This window comes from Rattus norvegicus, chromosome 7 (assembly GCF_021556685.1).
Source record: "Rattus norvegicus strain SHRSP/BbbUtx chromosome 7, alternate assembly SHRSP_T2T, whole genome shotgun sequence".
Taxonomy (NCBI): Eukaryota; Metazoa; Chordata; class Mammalia; order Rodentia; family Muridae; genus Rattus; species Rattus norvegicus.
This window is the reverse complement of record NC_141540.1, coordinates 34,482,569-34,502,900: the sequence shown is the minus strand read 5'-3', so window position 1 is coordinate 34,502,900 and position 20,332 is coordinate 34,482,569. Positions and strand designations below refer to the sequence as shown.

The 20,332-nt window shown below is 40.2% G+C and overlaps 1 protein-coding gene across 5 annotated transcripts in view; it reads right to left on the bottom strand.

Moving 5' to 3' along the window:
- Anks1b (ankyrin repeat and sterile alpha motif domain containing 1B) overlaps nucleotides 1-20,332 on the bottom strand; it is a 1,165,946-nt gene that overhangs the window by 675,498 nt on the left and 470,116 nt on the right. For all 5 annotated transcript variants that reach the window (NM_001414940.1, NM_001271371.3, XM_087557137.1 and 2 more), the window contains exon 11: nucleotides 7,334-7,470. In NM_001414940.1, the coding sequence (NP_001401869.1) occupies nucleotides 7,334-7,470 (137 nt within the window). The remainder of the gene's footprint in view (nucleotides 1-7,333; nucleotides 7,471-20,332) is intronic.

The following is a 20,332-nucleotide window of genomic DNA, read 5'->3' as shown; positions in this document are numbered from 1 at the left end:
GTTGGGCACCAATGGGAGGAGAAACCCATGTTCCTGCCAAGGCTGGTTCCCCAGTGCAGGGGAATGTCAGGGGGTGGGAAAGGGGGTGATTGGGAAGGGGGACACCGTCAGAGAAGAAGGGGGAGAGGGGATGGGATTGGGGGCTTATGTCCAGGAAACTAGGAAAGGGAATAACATTTGAAATGTAAATAAAAAGTATCCAATAAATTTCATTGTGTGAAATCAAAGAATTAAAGTGGAAAAACTGTTTTTTAACAAAGAAATAAAGATGGATATAAAACTGTAAAAAAAGAAAGTGCAATAGCCACAGAAGAAGTGCTCAATGACATTAGTCAGCAGAAAAACTTAAACTATAATGACAAATCGTTTCATATCCAAAAGTGTGGCTAAAATAAAAAGGATTAACAAGTTTAGCTGGAGACAAACTAAAATTGTCCTATAGTGCTATTGGTGGCTATAAAATGGAAAGACTGCTTCAAGACCGTAGGAAAGTTTATTATAAAATGATCTACCTTGAGCCTAACCATTCCATTTCTTGTATCCACATAAGAACATATTTATAAAAGCATACAAATATATTCATGTGTAATCAGGAAGAACTCACAGAATGCACAAGACCTGCACAGCTCAAATTAGCTAAAAAATTCCAACATGGAGTAGGAAGGGCTCCTATGTCCCCAACCCTAGCTGAAGAGCTATTGGTAGCTCATGGCTGCTGGAGGAGGGATGGTTACTTTTCTCGGGAAGGTGACCACTAGTAGGTTACCCATGCTCCAATGGATGACAACACACACACACACACACACACACACACACACACACACACACACCCAGACTCATGCATATATAGGCAGCATCATTTGGACTCAGTGTTATTCTCTCTCTCTCTCTCTCTCTCTCTCTCTCTCTCTGAAATTGGGAAGAAGATATATTGGGGGATTAAGAGAGATTTGTTTGGAAGAAGGAAACATTGTACACAATTTTCAAAGAATAAATTTAAAGGCAAAACAACAACAAACCAACAAACAAAATAAACCAAGCTCTAATTCACAGGAGAGCAAAGATCTCAAACATCAAATCATACATCGTAGTATATTAATCCAATGGAATACTATTCATTTAGAAAGATAAGTAACACATGACTCTCAAAAGGATTCAATTTACATAAAAAGTCTAATAATAGATTCTTTTTATTTGCAGCATAAAGCCAGCGTGAGACAGAAATGAGGAAGATTTCCTGGTAAGGGTCAGGAGGAATCTCTGGAGTGATGGGAATTCTCCTTTCTGCTTCGAGCAAGATTACACCTACAGGTAAATAGATTGAGTGTGAATCTGTTCACTTATGAGCTGTGTGTTTTATTGGAAGGGTTGTAAGGTTTTTACCAGGAAACTTAAAGAAATAAAGACATTTTACTCATTTTACTTAACATCCTCCAAGTTCATTTGTGTCATCAACATGACACGGTTTTCTTCATGCGTATAGTTGGCTGTTGCTCTGTCATGTGAATATACTTTTTTTTCTATCCATTCACCCACTAAATCCTTAGGTTGATTCTCTACACTGGCTATTTTGACTAGTGTTGCAATAAACACAGATCTCTCTTTGACCTACTGACTTTAGACCTACACCCTGTAATAGAGCTGCTGGACCATATGGCGAGTTCTATTATCTGGCACTCATAATTTTCGCTTCCTAGGAGCCTCCACACGGCTCTCCATCATAGCTACGTTAATTTACATTTCTACTCACACTGTGTAAGAGTTCAGGTTTCTCATATCTTTGCCAATGCTTATTATCCCCACTCTTTCTGATAATAGCCATTTTTTAAAAAGGAATGAGATGGAATCTCATTATGGTCTCAATTTGCATTTCCCTGACAATTAGTGATGTTAAGACAGACACAGAAAGATGACTGTTGACAATTTCACTTTTCTACAGAAGACAAGGATAAATAATCTCATAGATGAAGAGATCAGAATAATGGGTACCACTGTCCAGGGTGGATAGGAGGAAAATAGTATCGAAAGATGCTAATCAGAGATCAATATTTATAGTTAGACAGAGGTAAGCTCAAGAAAGCTATCTATGGTGACGATGTAAGTGGTAGCACATTGGTTATGCAATGCTAAGGAAAGGATGCTAAATGTTCTTAACACAAAATGATGGGAGGGAAGGCATTTACTAATGACATTGGCTTTCTACCTCACAAAGTATGTATTCATCTGAATGTACAACTGCAGATTACAAATACATACAATTTTATATGTCAGTTTAGGAACAAAAAGTCAAGCCTAAGCAATATGTAATTATTTAGTGGAAAGAAAATTGGCATGTCAATGCACCCACTTAACTTTTTTAAAAAAAGAGACTTTTTTCCAAGTATTTTCAAGTGTAAAAATCATTCTATTTTTTTCAGGTAAAAGCCTGTGGGTTATTCTAAACAGAAAAACTCAGCCTTGTGGGTTAATATTCTTGAGAGAAACAAAGAGAAGCCAGTAGCACATAAATATTTCAGTTCTTATTAATTAAAAATAGGATGCTTCACAATCTAGAGGTTTTTAAGATGTGAAAGGACCCAAGGAAGCAAAGGTGAGGAGATCAAACAGGACCCTGAAACTAACAGCTGCGACTCAGGTAGTTAATAAACATGCAGAGCAAAAACAACCTCAATAGAGAGCTGTGGAAAGTCTGAGGCTTGCAGGTAATTAGCAAGCTAATCAGAACACCTGCGGTGCTGTAAGGCTCCCTCCCCCCTTCCTTCCCTCCCTCCCTCCCTCCCTCTCTCTTCTCTCTCTCTCTCTCTCTCTCTCTCTCTCTCTCTCTCTCTCTCTCTCTCTCTCTCTCTCTCTCTCTCTCTCTCTCTCTCTCTGTGGAAGCATGGGTTCCAAGGTAGCAGTGGATTCTCTCCATAGAGAGGTAGAATGCAGACTTAGCTAGGTAAAGATGTGTATGAGGCCAAGGAAGGTGATCCAGATCATGCTAAGCAGCATCCATTTCCAGTGAATGTTTGCCCTGCAGCTCACATGTTCACATATTCCTCCCATGGTCCAAGAATGCACAAACAAGGAAATACACATTGATAAGGTTTGTATTTATCCTTTTATTTTTAAAGCTTTATGTTTTTAAGTGTGTGGTGTGTGTGTGTGTGTGTGTGTGTGTGTGTGTGTGTGTTTGTGTGTGTGTGTGTATGTGCATATGTCATGATGTGCATGTGGGGGTTAGACGACAACTTTTGGGACTCAGTTCCTTCTACCATATCTGAGAACCGAACCAAAGGTTTCTTACCTCTAGTTTTAAAAGTGAAGCTCTACTTTAATTATTTTGATGATTTATTATTTAGTGCTAAGAATGTAGCTCAGTAGTAGAACCATTTCGTAGCATGAGCTAGACCATGGCTTTGATTTCTAACACTAAAAAAATTCTGCTAGTAAATGGATACCAAGTGCTTGAATACCCACAAGTGGTTCTAACCAGATTTCTTACATTTCCAGATACATACCTAAAATCAGCAAGTGTTTTAGAGGATTAAAATATAGGCACTTATAAAATCTAGCCAATAATTACCTTTTCTTTAGAACAATATTTCATTTCTGACTATGGCTATTTGAATACACACAGGAGACTCTTCTGTACCACCATATCTTCTGTCTTTGCCTATCTTCTGGTCTGGTCTCCAAATCCTTTCTGGAAACCAGCAGTCCTCCACTAAATTTGATGGTGGCTACTACTGTCTTTATTGTGTTTAGGTATGTTTTTGTAGCCCTCATCTCTCCAGAAATTTTTATTGCGAAAGGATATTGGGTTTTGTCAAAGACTTTTTCTGCATGTAAAGAGATGATCATGTATTTTTTTTCTTTCGGTTTGTTTACATGGTGGATCATATTTATTTATTTATTTCTGTATCTTAAACCATCCCTGCATCTCTTGGATGAAGTTTACTTGATCATGATGGATGATCTTTTGGATGTGTTCTTGGATTCTGTTTGCAAATATTTTACTGGATATTTCTGAATCTATGCTCTTAAGTGCTGCCTTATATATAATAGCCAGAAACTGGAAACGACCTAAATATCCCTCAACAGAAAAACTGATTAAGAATATGTGGTACATTTTCACAATGGCTTATTAGTCAGCTGTTAAAAAAAATAACAAAATTTGCAGGCAAATGGATGGAAGTAGAAAAAGAAATCATCCTGATTAAGGTAACCCAGAAAGATAAATGTGGCATGTAGTTACTTACACATAGATATTATCCATTAAATAACTGATAACCAAGTTATAATCTATAGATCCAGAGAGTATAGCTGTAGAGGAAGGACTGGGGAGGGCACATGAATAGAATCTCTCTGGGAGAGAGAAATAGATTTTACAGGGTGACTGAGGACATGTGGGGATGGAAACAGAAGGATCACTCAAGGAGGGGGAGGTAGATAGAGGAGGGGAGAGACAGCTAGAATTGAGGAGCATTTAAGGGATGACACAGAAACCTAGTGCAGTGGAACCTTCCAAAGACATATGAAGGTGGTCCTAATGAGATATCCTAATAATGAGCGATACAGAATCCCAACCCGCCATCTCTTGTCCCCAAATGAGGCTTCAGGACAGAGTTGAACTCAATCGAGTTGTTGGTCTAAGGGTCCATGAAAATCCTCCCCTCAGAGTTCAGGGAGGCAGAAGAGTGTCAGATCCAGAGGGAATGGAGGACATCAGGAAAACAAAGCCCTTTAAATCAACTGGCAAAGCTCATATAAACTCACAGTGACTAAAGAAGAATACACAGGGCCTAAACATACATATACATGTTCATGTACACACACACACACGCACACACACACACACACACACACAATATCTTAGTCTAGTATTTTTATGGGACTCCTGGGTGTGTGAATGAGTGCATCTCTGACTCTTGTGCCTGCCCTTGGTCTCTTTTCCTTCTGTTAGGTTGCCTTGTCCAGTCCTGATGGTTTTTGATTTATCTTATTCTATTTTATTTTAGCATGCTTGGCTGTTATCTCTTAGAAATCTGTTCTTTTCTAATGAGAGAGGAGGAGAGGAGGGAGGGGGAACTATAATCAGGATATATTGTGTGAGAGAAGAATTTGTTTTCAATAGAAGGAGGAAATGAAGAAAAAGAAAATAAACCAGCAATCCTACCCCATTATTCTTTCATAATTACATGCATATGAATTTTATACTTCTGTCTGTCTACAGTGACTGAGGACCAAAGTGTTCAGGAGCCATAAGGAGAACAGAAAAGGAATAGAGTCAAGGTGCTATTTCTGCTAGCTATAGTTCTCCTCAAAGTTTTTCAAATATCCCATCCTGAACTAAGATATATAGAGATTATTTTTTTTTGAAACAAGGTTTTACTGTGTAGTTCATGCTGGTCTGAAACTTCCCTAGGCTACCCTTGAACTCAGAGAGATCCTTCTTCTGCCTCTCAAGTACTGGGATTAAAGGTGTGTGCCGCCCATGCCTGATAAAAGTTTTGAATTTTTGTTTAATTTTAGCTAAAATAAATTATATGTCGTTTTCCCTTGTCCCTCCAACCCTCCCATATTTCTTTGTTAATCCCTGAAATTCATCTCTTTTGTGTGATTATTGTTATAACACACTGTGTGTGTGTGTGTGTGTGTGTGTGTGTGTGTGTGTGTGAATCTACACACAATATGCTGCTTCCATATCTTCTTGCTTGCATGTACCTCATTTCAGGGTGGATTGCTTGGTATTGAATAACTAACTGGCGGTCTCATCCCTGGGGAAGACGAATTCTTCTTCTTTTTTTGGTGGAGAATCCTTACCCCGTATCTCTAAGGAATCTGTTTTTCATTCAAGAGTGAGCAAGACAATTTAAATTAGATAATTTACATAATGATTAAAAATAACTAATATTTAATAATGGATTTTAATAACATGTGTAGGAGAGCATCTTACATATGTGTGTAAAAACAAATGGTTTCAATGTAAGTGCCAGAGTTGTGTTAAGTATGCAGCCATACCAAAGCACCTGGATAGAAATTGGGAAGCAGTGAGCACAAGTGTGGCACTCCCATTGGATCGGGGTTTGGTGGCTGTTGCTTTGATCACGTAGATTGAGATGAAATGCTCGAAAACATTTTCTTACTCTGCATACTGAAGTATTATAACGTTGTCTGTGCCCAAACATTGCAACATGTGTCCATTCAATTGTTATGAAGATGACTCATGCAGTTTCTTGAGGATATTTTAATCACTGAGTAGGACTGGATGAAATAGCTGTTGTATTAAAAGAAATCAAAGGAGCTCCCTAGTAGATGGCCGTTTCGATGCACTAGAATTCCAGTATCTTTCAGCATCAGCCTACAAATTCCCTGGGGATCGATGATGTTTAAATGAAATAATTTACACAAAAGCCTTCTACAAACTGTACTGGAATATGAAATTGAAATGCTATGGAGGATGGGATTGTCATATAATAATCTAAAGTAGGTTATAAGAAAGAATTCTATTTATTAAACAAATTGTCGCTTGCACAGTTTTAGACATGAGTGCACAGCAGACCGATGTCTGGGTTTATTCATGCTCTGTCTCAGCAGTGCAGAAAGGCATTGATTGGATCCTGAGTCCCCCCTCTCTTGGATTTTATGAAGCCCATTCAGAATGAGCCAGGTTGAGAACACCACCAATTCCATGTTCTAGGTCCATCTGTTGGCAAAAATATAATGCAAACAGCTTTATAAGTGCTATTTTCAATGAAATATCACAGAACAGCTTGTCCCAATGATATTTCTAAAGCTTGCCTGCAAACCGCCTACTGGGAAATCCAACAGAAAGAGAAGGGGGATGAGGGGGAAAAACATACAGGCAAGTGACAGGAATGGGAAAAATAAAAAGAACAAAAGGTAAAAGCATATTACGGAGACCATGAACCCTGGAGGACAGTACGGAGAGTGGGTAGTGTGATACCCAACACAGAGGGATGGAGAATTGAAAGCACCTGTTCTCAACTTCACTGGGGTTGAGGATAGAGAAATCAACACAAACAATGCACCATGTCCACCAAAGGCTTCAGAACACAGTAGCAGCTCACCAACCGCAGCCTAGTAAATGCTCAGAGAAAAATGGGAAGCAGCCATTTTTCTAAGCCTCATTTAATCCTCATAATATAAAAGTTCATTTTCCAAGAGCTAATAGAGATCGCCGTGTCTATTATGAACTTCATAGGAAGCAAACAGCCTATTTTGAATCTCTTCTCTTAATCTATTATATGTTACATAATAGTAGTTTACACGTATTAGGTCAGAATCAAACGTTACAGGACAGGCGATATCATCCTGGGTACTCACTTACCTGAGGTCGGATAACTTTTACGATATTTTTTAGGGCAGTGTCGGGGGATGGAGGTGAGCAGTCAGGTGTTGGGCCTGTAGAGCTGTTTCTATGGTGACCAGTTCCTGGAGCAGTAATTGCTACCTCAGAGGCATTATCTGTGAACGAAAATAGAACTGCCATGAACTTAATCAGTCAGTTTACCCCTCAAGATTTGAAATTATTTTTGTGAACATGAGTTGCTATTTCAACTTAAAGCTGACATCAATTATAATATCATAATTAAGACTAGGTTCAGTGGTGTATTTTTTTTAAAAAAATACATACTGAATGTTCTGTTCTCCTTCAAGATGGTGAATATTAGTGCTTGCAGTATAATTCCTTCATGAATGAGCAATATTCAGTTTATTATAATGACATATCATCCTTCACAGACCTTAAGACCACCATTGTCACTACATGAAAGTCACTGCTTTGAAAATTAATATAGTTTTGAAATGTGACGGAACTGGCCAGCAATTTCCGATCTTTCTATTGAAAGCTCATTTTTATTATGTAGGAATTTCATATCCACTTGATTCCTAAAACCCAAACTCAAGCTGCTGGAATAACTTTGCCCAGATAGCCCTAGATCACGTAACTTTAATTTAAAATCAAACCTGACATTTATATAAGACATAAACAAACAATTTTATCATTAGAAGGTAATCACATAAACCAACATGTTCAAAATTAAAATGAATGAAATTTCAGGACCTAAATGAGTTTCCCTGGTGTTTTGCATTTGGTGGGGGAAGAAGGAAATAGGATCTTTTAGAAGAATAACTTGGAATTCTGCATATTGTACAACATTTTCCCTTTCAATTCATACCCAAATAAAATGATAGCTGAAGAAGAGTTTAGAGATGGATAGATAATAACATAATATTGGTTGCTATAACACAGTGTATCTGCTTAATAATAAAACTTAGTCTTTCATAGCTTTGAATGAAATTTTTTGAATTATTGAAACTACGAATCTGCAAGATGTTCATTTATGTTATGTTTTCAATTCTGTCCCAATACTTTTATGCCCCATACATATGAACTGATGCAAACTAGATCTAGACTGTATTTTCTATATATGACAATGTTTCTCTGTCCTATGGTCATTGCTTACAATCCTAAGTAAACAGGAATCATTAATGAAGTCACCTTTGTTCATGAAACAAGAAAGGAAGTCAACCCCCCCTAAGACTGTGTCCATCAGATAAAGACACATTTCAGAGCCTTGGGAGGTTGTTAATCAGTAAAGTGCTTGCTGCTTATGCATGAAGATTTGAGCTCAGATCCCTAACACCCATGTAAGAGTTAGGGTAATAGCATGCATCTGTAATCTTTGCACCGAGGGAAAAAACAAGCAGTCCCTGCAGATCACCCACCAGTGAGTGTAGCCAAATAAAAGAGATTCAGGTTCAGTGCGAGACCGTGTTTCAAAAAATAAAGAGGAAAGTAATTAAGGAGAAAACCTGACGAGAACCTCTGGCCTTAATATGCATGTACACATGCATATGAGCATACGTCCCCTGCAAACATCTGCATAAGCACGCGCGCACGCGCGCACACACACACACACACACACACACACACACACACACACACAACATAGTCTCATTGGGGAATAATGAACCAAAAAAATTCAAATATGGCATATTTAGATAAAATAGTCATTCATAAATAAACAAAAAACTCAAAATTTCCAGACCACATTTCTTTGTGATTATTATTCTTTTATTTATTTACATTTCAGTCATTGTCCCCCTCTTGATCTCCCCTCCCACAGTTCCTCATCCCATTCCTCCTTCCCCTTGCCTCCAAGAGAGTGCTCCCTAGGCCTCCTCCTTTCCTGGGGCCTCAAGATTAAGCACATCTCCCACTGAGGCCTGACCAGGCAGGCCTCTGCTATATATGTGTTGGGGACCTCGGGCCAGCCCGCATATGCTCCTGAGTACATTTCTTAAATCTAATAGATACTGTGGACTTGCCTGCATTCTAGAATAAGTGGAGTAATTTTCTGAGTGGATAAATATTGAAATCGAAAATCATTAGTTAGCAGAATGAAAGCAAGTTGTTCTTTCAGCTTTCATGCTTCTCATTCATTCAACCATACTTAAAGATACGGGACACGTAGCTACGTGTCAAGCATTACTCCGGCTCAGAGGTTGGACACACTGACTGTGCTTCCAGAGGTCCTGAGTTCAATTCTCAGCAACCACATGGTAGCTCACAACCATCTGTAATGAGGTCTTGGCGCCCTCTTCTGGCGTGCAGACACATATGAAGGCAAATAGGCAAAGAGCAGAGGAGTGTTAGAGCAGAGAAAATACCCTGTAGGTATAATGTAGGTGGATACATCTCATTATACACCCACCAAACCAGAGATGTGCAGCTCTAAAGGTCAGTCCTACATTAAACTGTAAACTCTGCGATGCAGGCTCATCGCTTACTGCAAATGTCCCATTCCAGTAAAGGATGCTGAGAGTGGGTGACAGTGAGAGACACTGGGGAACTATGGGAACTCCATATTTTTGCTCTAGTCCCCTGTGGAGCTATCTAATGTGGTCTAAAACGTCAAATAGTTTGGCCAATCTAAGCTTACAAAAAACAATTCTGTGATGTATTGAGTATGTATAGAGAAAGAACGAAATCAGAGATGACCAAGGTCCTGGCTTGAAGTCCCGAGAGGATGCAGCTTGTACCCGTAGCTATGAGCAAGGCTGTGGGTGGGGCCACACCTCCTCTCCTTTATTGCTTCCGGTACCGCCTTCTGCCCCCTTTCCTGATGCCTTTTAGACTCCAATGAAATATTAGACAGAACACGTACCATTATCATTCTTAGTATCATTAACTCATTCTCTCTGTGTTATTATTCATACCGTCTCTGTATTGCACTCAGAATAGCTTGTTATATTTACTTTCCAGTTTATTTTTTTCTTTCTTAAGCTGTACCGAGGGAGCTGGCAAACCACTAATTCCAACTCTCCTTTTAAATTCTAAGTCTCCTAGTTGTTTATTACTAGATATCCCACATTAGTACCTGATACTGTGCTGTTCCTCACAACTTTTAAGCTTCGATTTTATTTACTTGAGAATGGCAAGTACGCATCGTTTTAGTATACGCGTTTAGATAGAGCTTTAAATATTTTTGGCTTGGCATGTAATAACTGTACGCATTTATAGGGTCCGCAGTGATATTTCAGCATCCGGAGACAATGGACAGTAACTGGATAATTAGCTGAAGAATCATCGCAAGCATTCATCACTCCTTCGCATTGAGGATAACTGGAGGTGGGTAGGAAAGAGAAGGAGGAAGAGAGGAACATGAACAGAGGCCAGGGGAGAGATGAACAGGACAAAGAACATCTTTTTAAAAGTCCGTGTCTGCCACAAGTAGACCTACAGAGTCAACTAACCTGGGCCCGTGATGGCTCACAGAGACTGAACCACCAACCAAAGAGCATGCAGGGGCTAAACCTAGGCCTCCTACACATTTGGAGAGGACTGAGGCTTGGTTTTCATATGGGTCCTCTAACAGCTGGCGCAGCGGCTGTCTGACTCTTTGACTCAAGGTGGACTGCCATTGGATCTCCTTCCCCTGGCTGGACTGCCTGGTTGGGCCTCAGTGGGAGAGGAGGTGCCTAGGTCCTGCTGGGACTAGATGTCCTAGGGTGGGGTGGTACCCAAGGGGGGCTTCACCTTCTCTGGGAAGGGATGGAGGCAAAAGGGAAATGGATTTTTAAGGGGGGACTGAGAGGATAGAGGGGTGCAATTAGGATGTAAAGTGAATTAAAAAATAAATTATTGAATAAAGTCTGCGTCTAATATTTACAGTACTGGACTCTGCAGTCCTCTGTTTCTGTGGCTTTGGTTCTCAATGCCACTTAACTGTCACTGTTCATCCCTACAGCCATTTTGTACGTTTTCACTCAGGTTGTTGAAGCAAAAAACTATAGCATTAATCATAATTTATTTTATTTCTTCCATAACACATTGGTTCAAAACAGCATTCAGTTTTACATTTGAGCTGTGATGCTTTCAGTGTTCTTTATGAGAAGGGGGGGGGGTTGTAAGAAACTGTCTTCTGCTGTCTATGTATATAGATAAAATGAAAGACAACTGACCTACATGTAGTTAGGCCTATAAAAGTTTAATAAATGTTTCTTTTCCTGCTATCCAACTTAATATCATAGTTAGAGGGTAGAAGATGAAACAGATCCCATAGAAAAAGTAAGAAAATAAACAGAAATATTTATATATAGCATAGCCACAGAAATAGTCTCTTTTATTTATTAGCGCAGACAAGATTTACTTCCAGAGATGAGAGATGGTCTCTCGTGGCCTTGTTTTGTCAGGGTTTTCCAGAACTAGAAATGTCTGAGCAAAGAGAGTCCTGTCCAGAACTGGATCAGATCTTAGAGCCAGAGAGGTCTCCAGATCTGCAGTTGTTAACTAGAAACTCGAGGAGTCAACATGCAGTTCTGTCTTGAGTCCCAAACACAGACAAACAAAGAGAGCTATGGGCTCAGTTCTACTACCAAGGCTGACAAGCTTTATATCCACGTAGGGCCGAGACGTCAGCTCAGCTCTCGCATCCAGCAAACACAAGTTCTCAACGTCAGCTCAGCTCTCGCGTCCAGCAAACACAAGTTCTCTTGCTCAGTGCACCAGTCAGTCTGGCGCCCCTCATTACTCAGCCCGTTTGCTCTGTTCAGCTCTGTCATCAACTGGATGAGGTCCACACATGAGGGAAGACAGATCTCTTTGCTCAGTCTACCTTTCAGATATTAAGGTAACCCACACACGACCTCACAGACAAACCCAGAAAACCATTGTGCCAAGTATGGGCACTCTATGGGCATTTAAGTTGGCATACATTTAACCACCGTAGAAACAACTCCATATGAGGACTGGCCGTACTCATTGTTGGAAAAGAGTGACTCCATACAGAAATAGAACTCCATACAAAGCCTAAGCCAAAAGATCCTTTACTGCTTCTTAAAGTGGTTTAACACAAAATACAAAACACTGGGTCATGAAGGATTGAACTACGTGGAAACCGCAACAAGTGAGAATCTTCATTTTCTGAATCTGTCATCTGTTTCTTAACCTTAGCCATTTGGTTTTTATACTACATTGATTTTGTTTGCACTGTTTATCACGTAGACACATTTCTCTTCCTCTCTGTGTGAACCCTTTAAGAAAGTCCTTCAAGGAATACCAAGTAAAGCGAGGTGGACAAAGCGAAACAAACCTACGCCAAATGTAGTCACCACAGATGTTCTCAATAACGCAGAGAAAGAGGACCTGGCTTCTTTATTTCTGTGTCCATCCTTTCCAGATTAAAAACACCCTAAGTATAGGATAGTCTAGAGCAGTGGCTCTCAACCTTCTTAATGCTGTGACCTCTAATACAGTTCCTCCTGCTGTGGTAAGCCCCAACCATAAAGTTATTTTAGCTGCAACTTCAAACAGTAATTCTGCTACTGTTGTGAATTATAATATAGATAACTAACATATAGTGATATCTGATAGAGAATCACCAAGAACTATTGTTCTTGCCTATACATAAATTCTTGGAAAATTAACTTTACTTTAAAAGGCCATTGATATATCATTCAGTCAGTTACCTGGTGGACACGGCAATATAAAACCTGTGTCCAAGACAGTTTTCTGTGTTCTACCTGCAGTGGGTAGCAAAAATATAAGGTGGGAAAAAATTACCTAAGGAAGTTGCCAAGTATATCTGAAGTTTCAGACAGAAATGAGACTCTATTCAGATTAAGTTACTACATAGTGTGTTTGTTATTTGGTTTAACTGTCATTTCCCTCCACAATGAGAAGCTTAGGAATACTGGAAATTTATTTGATGTTTTACAAGAAGAATATCTGATTAATATAAATGATCCCTGTGCAGTTTTATAGCCCTGTATCTGTCACACCATTCCCTGGTGTGTATTGAATATGAAGGTATTCAAGTGCATTCTGCTGTTCAAGGATACAAAGGACGATGCTAGATGCTGAACACCGACCAATGAGATTGACGTTTCTTCCAGTCACAGATTTAGGGAAGATAGCAAGAGGTAGAAGTTTATCTGAAAGACAAATATTGCAAATTGTAACTTCAATGTGGAAGATAAAATGTTGATCGTAGAGGAGTAGAGTCGGATTAGTGACTATCAGAGGGTTTGCTGGATCAAAGGGGGAGGAGGGTGGATGATTAATGAAAAGCAAGTGCAGCTGGGCATCTCTTTGGCTGACAGCAGGTTATTGTATCCTTCAGAAAGGCAGTAGAGAGAAATCTGCATGTTCCCAGCAGAGGGAAATGACACATTTGAAAGGATAGTGAATTTCCCTCATTTGATCATTATGGACTATATGTATTGAAATATTATATTGTACCCAATAAATCTGCACAGTCATTATATTAATAATATTTCAACCGTTCTCTGATGTATGTATAAACTTTGCACAGAAAGAAATGTCAGGGAGGGGCATTCTAAGAGATACAAGTGGGAAACGGGAATATTTGCAGAATTCAGGAAGTTAAATATGAATAAAACTCAATATTCTTAGAAGAAGTTCTAAGAAAAGGAGAGCTGTATTAGGAATTTGGAATTAGACAAATCTATGCCGATATCCTGGTGTATTTAATTTGTTTCCTCATATATTAAATGATGTTTTTATTGTAGTGTTGTAAAGATAAATGAGACATGAACGTACACAATTCATTGCATAGTACATAGTAGGCCCTCAATAATAATTAACTATGAAGACAGTGAACTCGTTTTTAGTTATAGTTTTATAACTAAACAATGATGTATAGTTATAGTTATACAACTAAATAACCATATATAGTTACTTAGATATATAATCACCTTCCTCCTGAACTTATGCTAAGAATGGCAGATACGTCACCTGAATCAGAAGAATGAAGAAATACACAGAGAAGAGATGGGGAGGGAGAGAGGGGGAAGAGAGTGAGGGATAGACTATGTCTCCTTGACTTACATACTTGAAATGGAAATCTTATGGACAGTGTTACATGGTATAGATTCCTATATGCATGATGCATATGAATATTCCTCCTACATAATTAAAAGCCAAGCTTGATCTTCTTCAGATATGTGTGTGTGTGTGTGTGTGTGTGTGTGTGTGTGTGTGTGTGTGTGTGTGTAAAGCTTAAGGATGTCACTTCTGGAAAAAAAAAGTTATAAAATCACCAGATTTTCTCTGGGATGTGTCTTCTTGGGTTCTTCTTCTCTCAGATCGCTTGCATTGAGGAAGTAGGGATTTGGTCATATAAGAAGAACTGTATCAAATACCAGTATAGCATGTTGAGGCTCAGAAGCTATCAGTTCAATAATCCACCAAGAGCTGAAATGTGTGTAGCACAATACAAAATGGCTTAGAAGCAAATCCACCAGCCCTCTGTCAAGTCTTGAAATGACCATAGTTCTATACCCTAGACTAACTGTACCCTCACGAGAGAGGCTTGGCCAGAGGCATACAAGTAAATCTTTCCTAGGTTTCTGATCCATGAAGATAATAGATGCAAGAGGTTTTTAGTCACAATTTCCAGATTAATTCGCTATGCAACAACAGGTGGCTAGTATGATAGATGTTTGCCTAACATCTATAGCATGGTCAACATGTTTGCTACCCAGGCTGCATGGCTGAGAGGATTTTTAAAAATTCTTTGTTCAGAAATAGGTTTTTATGTAATGGAAAGTATAGAGAAAGAAATATTAAGTTACAAAATTATGTTATTTATGTTTCCTATTGGAGTTCAGATGAGTGAGTATGGGGTCGAGAGTGGGGAATTAGTGAAAAAGCATCCAAAGCCAGGAAAACAATATGTACTTGGTCAGAAGCATGAAAGCATACCATCATTTGGAGAATACAAATTTCTTAGTCTTGTTGGAACTCAGCATGTGTGTGTGTAAGGAAATGGAAATGATATTGGCAAGATAATCATTCAGATGAAGAGAGAAAGGTACGCAAAACAAAATCATCTGTTGAAAAATGGTCAACCATACTGTACATCTAAACATTGGCTTTCCCCAGCCTGTGATCAAATGATGCTTGAATCTATATAAAGAACAGAATAAAAGGCCATAACCACTTTAAGTTTTTCTACATGGAGAGAGTCCTACTCATGTACTGTAAGATAGTATAACTGAGAAACAAGTTCAAGTTAATATTTAGTATTTAATCTAATTCAACCTGTAAATACCTTTGACCATAGCTGTACCAGGAAGTTATAACAAGTCAGCCACCCCAGTGCTGAAAAGACATGAGAGTCCAAGCTCTCACGAAGCAGCTAGATATATGGAAAAGGTGAGAGCACACACCCTTTCTCCTCACCCGCTCTTCTCTCTTCCTATTCCCCACCTGTACCTGGAAAAGTGTCACACAGCGTAAAAAATTCTCAGTTATACTCTCATTGGTACTCACCCAATGAGATAGAAAGAGAACAGTAGTAAGAGAGGAGTTTATGCATCCTGTGGATTCAGAAGAATCTGAATGACTCGGGGAGAATTCAGGTAGCGTCACCATCCTCCTGAGCACATGCCAAGAATCCCTGGACCAGAAGAATGAAAGAGGATGGGGAAATGGAAGGAGGGAAGAGGAAGGGAGATGGAGGGAATGAGGGAGGGAGGGAGGTATGGAGGGAGGGAGGGAGGTATGGAGGGAGGGAGAGAGAGAGGAAGAGAAGAGAACAGAGGAGAGCAGAGAAGAAGAGAGGAGAGCAGAGAAGAAGAGAGGAGAGCAGAGGACAGGAGAGGAGAGCAGAGGAGAGGAGAGGAGAGCAGAGGAGAGGAGAAGGGAGGAGAGCAGAGGAGAGGAGAACAGAGGAGAGGAGAGCAGAGCAGAGCAGAGGAGAGCAGAGGAGAGGAGAGGAGAGGAGAGGAGAGCAGAGGAGAGGAGAGGAGAGCAGAGCAGAGGAGAGGAGAGCAGAGGAGAGGAGAGGAGAGCAGAGGAGAGGAGAGCAGAGGAGAGGAGAGGAGAGCAGAGGAGAGGAGAGGAGAGGAGAGCAGAGGAGAGGACAGGAGAGGAGAGCAGAGCAGAGCAGAGCAGAGCAGAGGAGAGCAGAGCAGAGGAGAGGAGAGCAGAGCAGAGGAGAGGAGAGCAGAGCAGAGGAGAGCAGAGGAGAGGAGAGGAGAGCAGAGCAGAGGAGAGGAGAGGAGAGCAGAGGAGAGGAGAGCAGAGGAGAGGAGAGCAGAGGAGAGGAGAGCAGAGGAGAGCAGAGGAGAGGAGAGCAGAGGAGAGCAGAGGAGAGGAGAGGAGAGCAGAGCAGAGGAGAGGAGAGCAGAGCAGAGGAGAGCAGAGCAGAGCAGAGGAGAGGAGAGCAGAGGAGAGGAGAGCAGAGCAGAGGAGAGGAGAGCAGAGCAGAGGAGAGCAGAGGAGAGGAGAGGAGAGCAGAGGAGAGCAGAGGAGAGCAGAGGAGAGGAGAGCAGAGGAGAGGAGAGCAGAGGAGAGCAGAGGAGAGGAGAGGAGAGCAGAGCAGAGGAGAGGAGAGCAGAGCAGAGGAGAGCAGAGGAGAGGAGAGGAGAGGAAAGGAGAGCAGAGGAGAGGAGAGGAGAGCAGAGCAGAGGAGAGGAGAGCAGAGGAGAGGAGAGCAGAGGAGAGGAGAAGAGAGGAGAGCAGAGGAGAGGAGGGGAGAGGAGAGGAGAGCAGAGCAGAGGAGAGGAGAGCAGAGCAGAGCAGAAGAGGGGAGAGCAGAGGAGAGGAGAGGAGAGGAGAGCAGAAGAGAGGAGAGGAGAGGAGAGGAGAGGAGAGGAGAGGAGAGGAGAGGAGAGGAGAGGAGAGGAGAGGGGAAAGAGAGATAGGACATAAAGAAGGCCTCAAAAGCTGGTACTTAGGAACCAATTAGAAAGTGGATGAAGAAAGCTTGAAAAAATTAACACTTGTCATGGCAGTGGCGATTCTTGCGTTCTCATTTAACCATTTGTACTTCAATGCTTGCCGATGCTTTTTGTCCTAAGCTCTATTGATTTTGAGTCCTTTTTGAGTTCATGAGTTTTCCATCTGTCATTGTCAACAAATTGTTTTCTCTACCTCTTCTCAGTGGTCCCTTATAATCATCTTCTACATCTTTTATCTCTTCCCATGTATGGTATAAGCACCCAATCTGACCAGGCAACGCTCTAGCATAATTCTTCCAGGCCCAAACACCAAGTCACCGGTTCACCCCAGTAAAGGAGAAAAAATAAATTTGCTAAAACTTCTTATAAAACTATAACAGATGTTGGTGAGAAAGTGGTCCTTTTAGAAGTCCTAGCATTCAATATTCATGTGAGAAATGAATCTAATGCCTTCTGATTCCATTATAGTTTATACTGATGTAAATATCATTTATAGACTTTAATTACATTTATTATTTATCATGCAGTCTTGCTTTCTACCCCAAGCCTGCCATAGTTTGGGAAACTTCAGAATCTTCAAAGATCTTTAACCCACAAAGGTTTTGATTGTTCCTCATGTGACCTTATTTCTACTCAGGTAGCCATGATTAAAGCCAACTCACGTGCATCTATATAAACAATTACTTCAAATAGGCATCTAGTGTGAAGACGTCATTGGATACAGCCAGTATTCAATCACTTCCACTCTCTCATGCCCCTCCACCACAGGATACCCACAACTCAATCCCAGAATGACCTTCAGTCCTTTTACCCACTAATGCGGTCTTCCACAGCTCCACTGGATTCTCATGTGCTTGATTCTTCATTTTAGACACAATGACCCATCATTTTATAACTCTCTAGTCAACAATTACATTACTCTTTCAACTTTGCAAAATACGTCAAAAAGTAAAAACACTACTGTGTGCAACTGATGTTTTAGTTCACAATCCAGATACAAGATTTGCTCCCTTGGCTGAGAGGGGTGTTGGCTTTCAGACGATTTGCAGCTCTTGGCTCTATTTCCAGATTGCCTTAGTGAGAACTGACTTTCCTCTTTCTGTGAACATCCTATCTTCAGTGCCTGGCCAGCACAAGCAGGTAAAGGTCCTGACCTAGCACCAGCTTGAAATGACTTGCAAGGGTAACAGAAGTTTGAGTTCCCTGGGGATACTTAGGATGATGCACTGAGATTGCAACAGGTCTTAACATCTTTTTCCCTTCAATAAATATTGCTTCCAAGAGCATTCAGTAAATCTATATGCTAACAGCCATCTCAAAGTCAGCTCCTAGGTTAATCTGTCCTGGATTTAATCTAATCCAATTGCCCTTAATTGCATTTAGAAAAACAACAAAAACAACAACAACACAAAAAGCAAAAACAGGTACTTAGTACAGAGAGAAGCATACTATTGTGAAAATCAGTGTAATGTGCTCTCACAGACTGTCCATGTCTTGAAAATTAATGGAACCCAAATTACCAAAAGAAAAAAAATAAATGTATGAACCTCTTAATTCAATGCCTGGTCAATCTTTTATAGGAGTAGATTTAATTAATGTAAAACAGAATGTTGAACAATATAACCAATATAACATAATATAATAATATGTGAGCTACCTGATTCCTTCTAAGAGTCCATACCTGCTGCCATTTTGTCATGTGTTCTTGCAGGAATTCTCATGAAAACATGAGAAAACCATCTGGATGCCCCATGTATATCATATCTCCATCATTTCCGTATAAAAATGGAAGTACATGTATCTATGATGTCATTCTTCATTAGTCACATTCAAGGTTCACATTATGCCTCTGCCCTATTCTCCCCTCTGTTTTGCCTTTCATTTTCTAAGGAAGTTAGATTTTAGTTTCTTTGTTGACTGGTCTACAATTAACATAAGATGCTCTTTTAAGCAACTAAACAATGAACAATTACACCATGTATAATCCCCCAAACCAGAGTGGTTCCTGGTACCACATCTTAGGGCTCTGACTCCTTTTCTACGTGGTTTACTTTTCTGTACCGTCTTCCTCTGTGTGACACTTTATTGCCTAGCTGAACATAGATGGCCGCAAGTCTGATATGACCATGTTAAAGCACCGTAGAGGGACATCGATTCCTGGCATAGTTTAAGAGTTTAATGAGTCAAACCTGTATAAAATATCAGTATGTGACCCATTGACATGAGTTGGCTTAGCCAAGTAAGGACCTACCCCCTGGGAAGTGGGACACGATAGTCTGAATGTTTGTGTTCCCTCAAAGTTTTGTTGGAATTCTAATTCCTAAAGAGTAGGAATTAGGCTGTGTTTTAGGTGACTAAGGCATGAGGATAAAGCTCATCCTATGAATGGTGTTAGAGTCCTTCCAAGAGTGACCCATAAGGAAGCCTAGTCCCTTCCATCAGGTGAACTTCCAGTGTCGGTGAAGAAAACATCCATGAGAAAGTGAACCCTTAACCAAATCAAAATTGCCAGTGCCTTGACATTGGCATTCCCAGCCTCTAAATATAAGATGTGGATTTCTGTTGTTTCAAAAACAGTCATTTTGTGCTAGAGAGATGGCTCAGAGGTTAAGAGCATGGACTGCTCTTCCAGAGGTCCTGAGTTCAATTCCCAGCAAACACATGGTGGCTCACAACCATCTGTAATGGGAACTGATGCCCTCTTCTGGTGTGTGTGAAGACAGCTACAGTGTACTTGTATGTAATAAATAAATAAATCTTAAAAAAAAAGAAAAAAAGTCATTTTAGGGAACAGTAACATTTTTGTTATAGGTCTGAATGGCCTGAATTTCCATCACTTCCATAAAGAACAAGTATGAACAAAGAAATAGGCATTTAAATGTATTCCTCATTACCCACTTCAGTTCTAGCCATTCTCCTCTCACTTTCCTATCTCCTTTTCCATAAGGCTCGTCATGGTTTGTTCCCCTTTACCTCTCCATCCTTTCCCCACGTAGTTTTCTATTCTTGGATGATGGGAGGATAAAGGCAATTTGAGGTTATCCTCTACCAGCATCAAATCAAGAATTATACAGTTAAGGAGGACACTCCTAGCTCAACCCGTGAGAGACTAAAA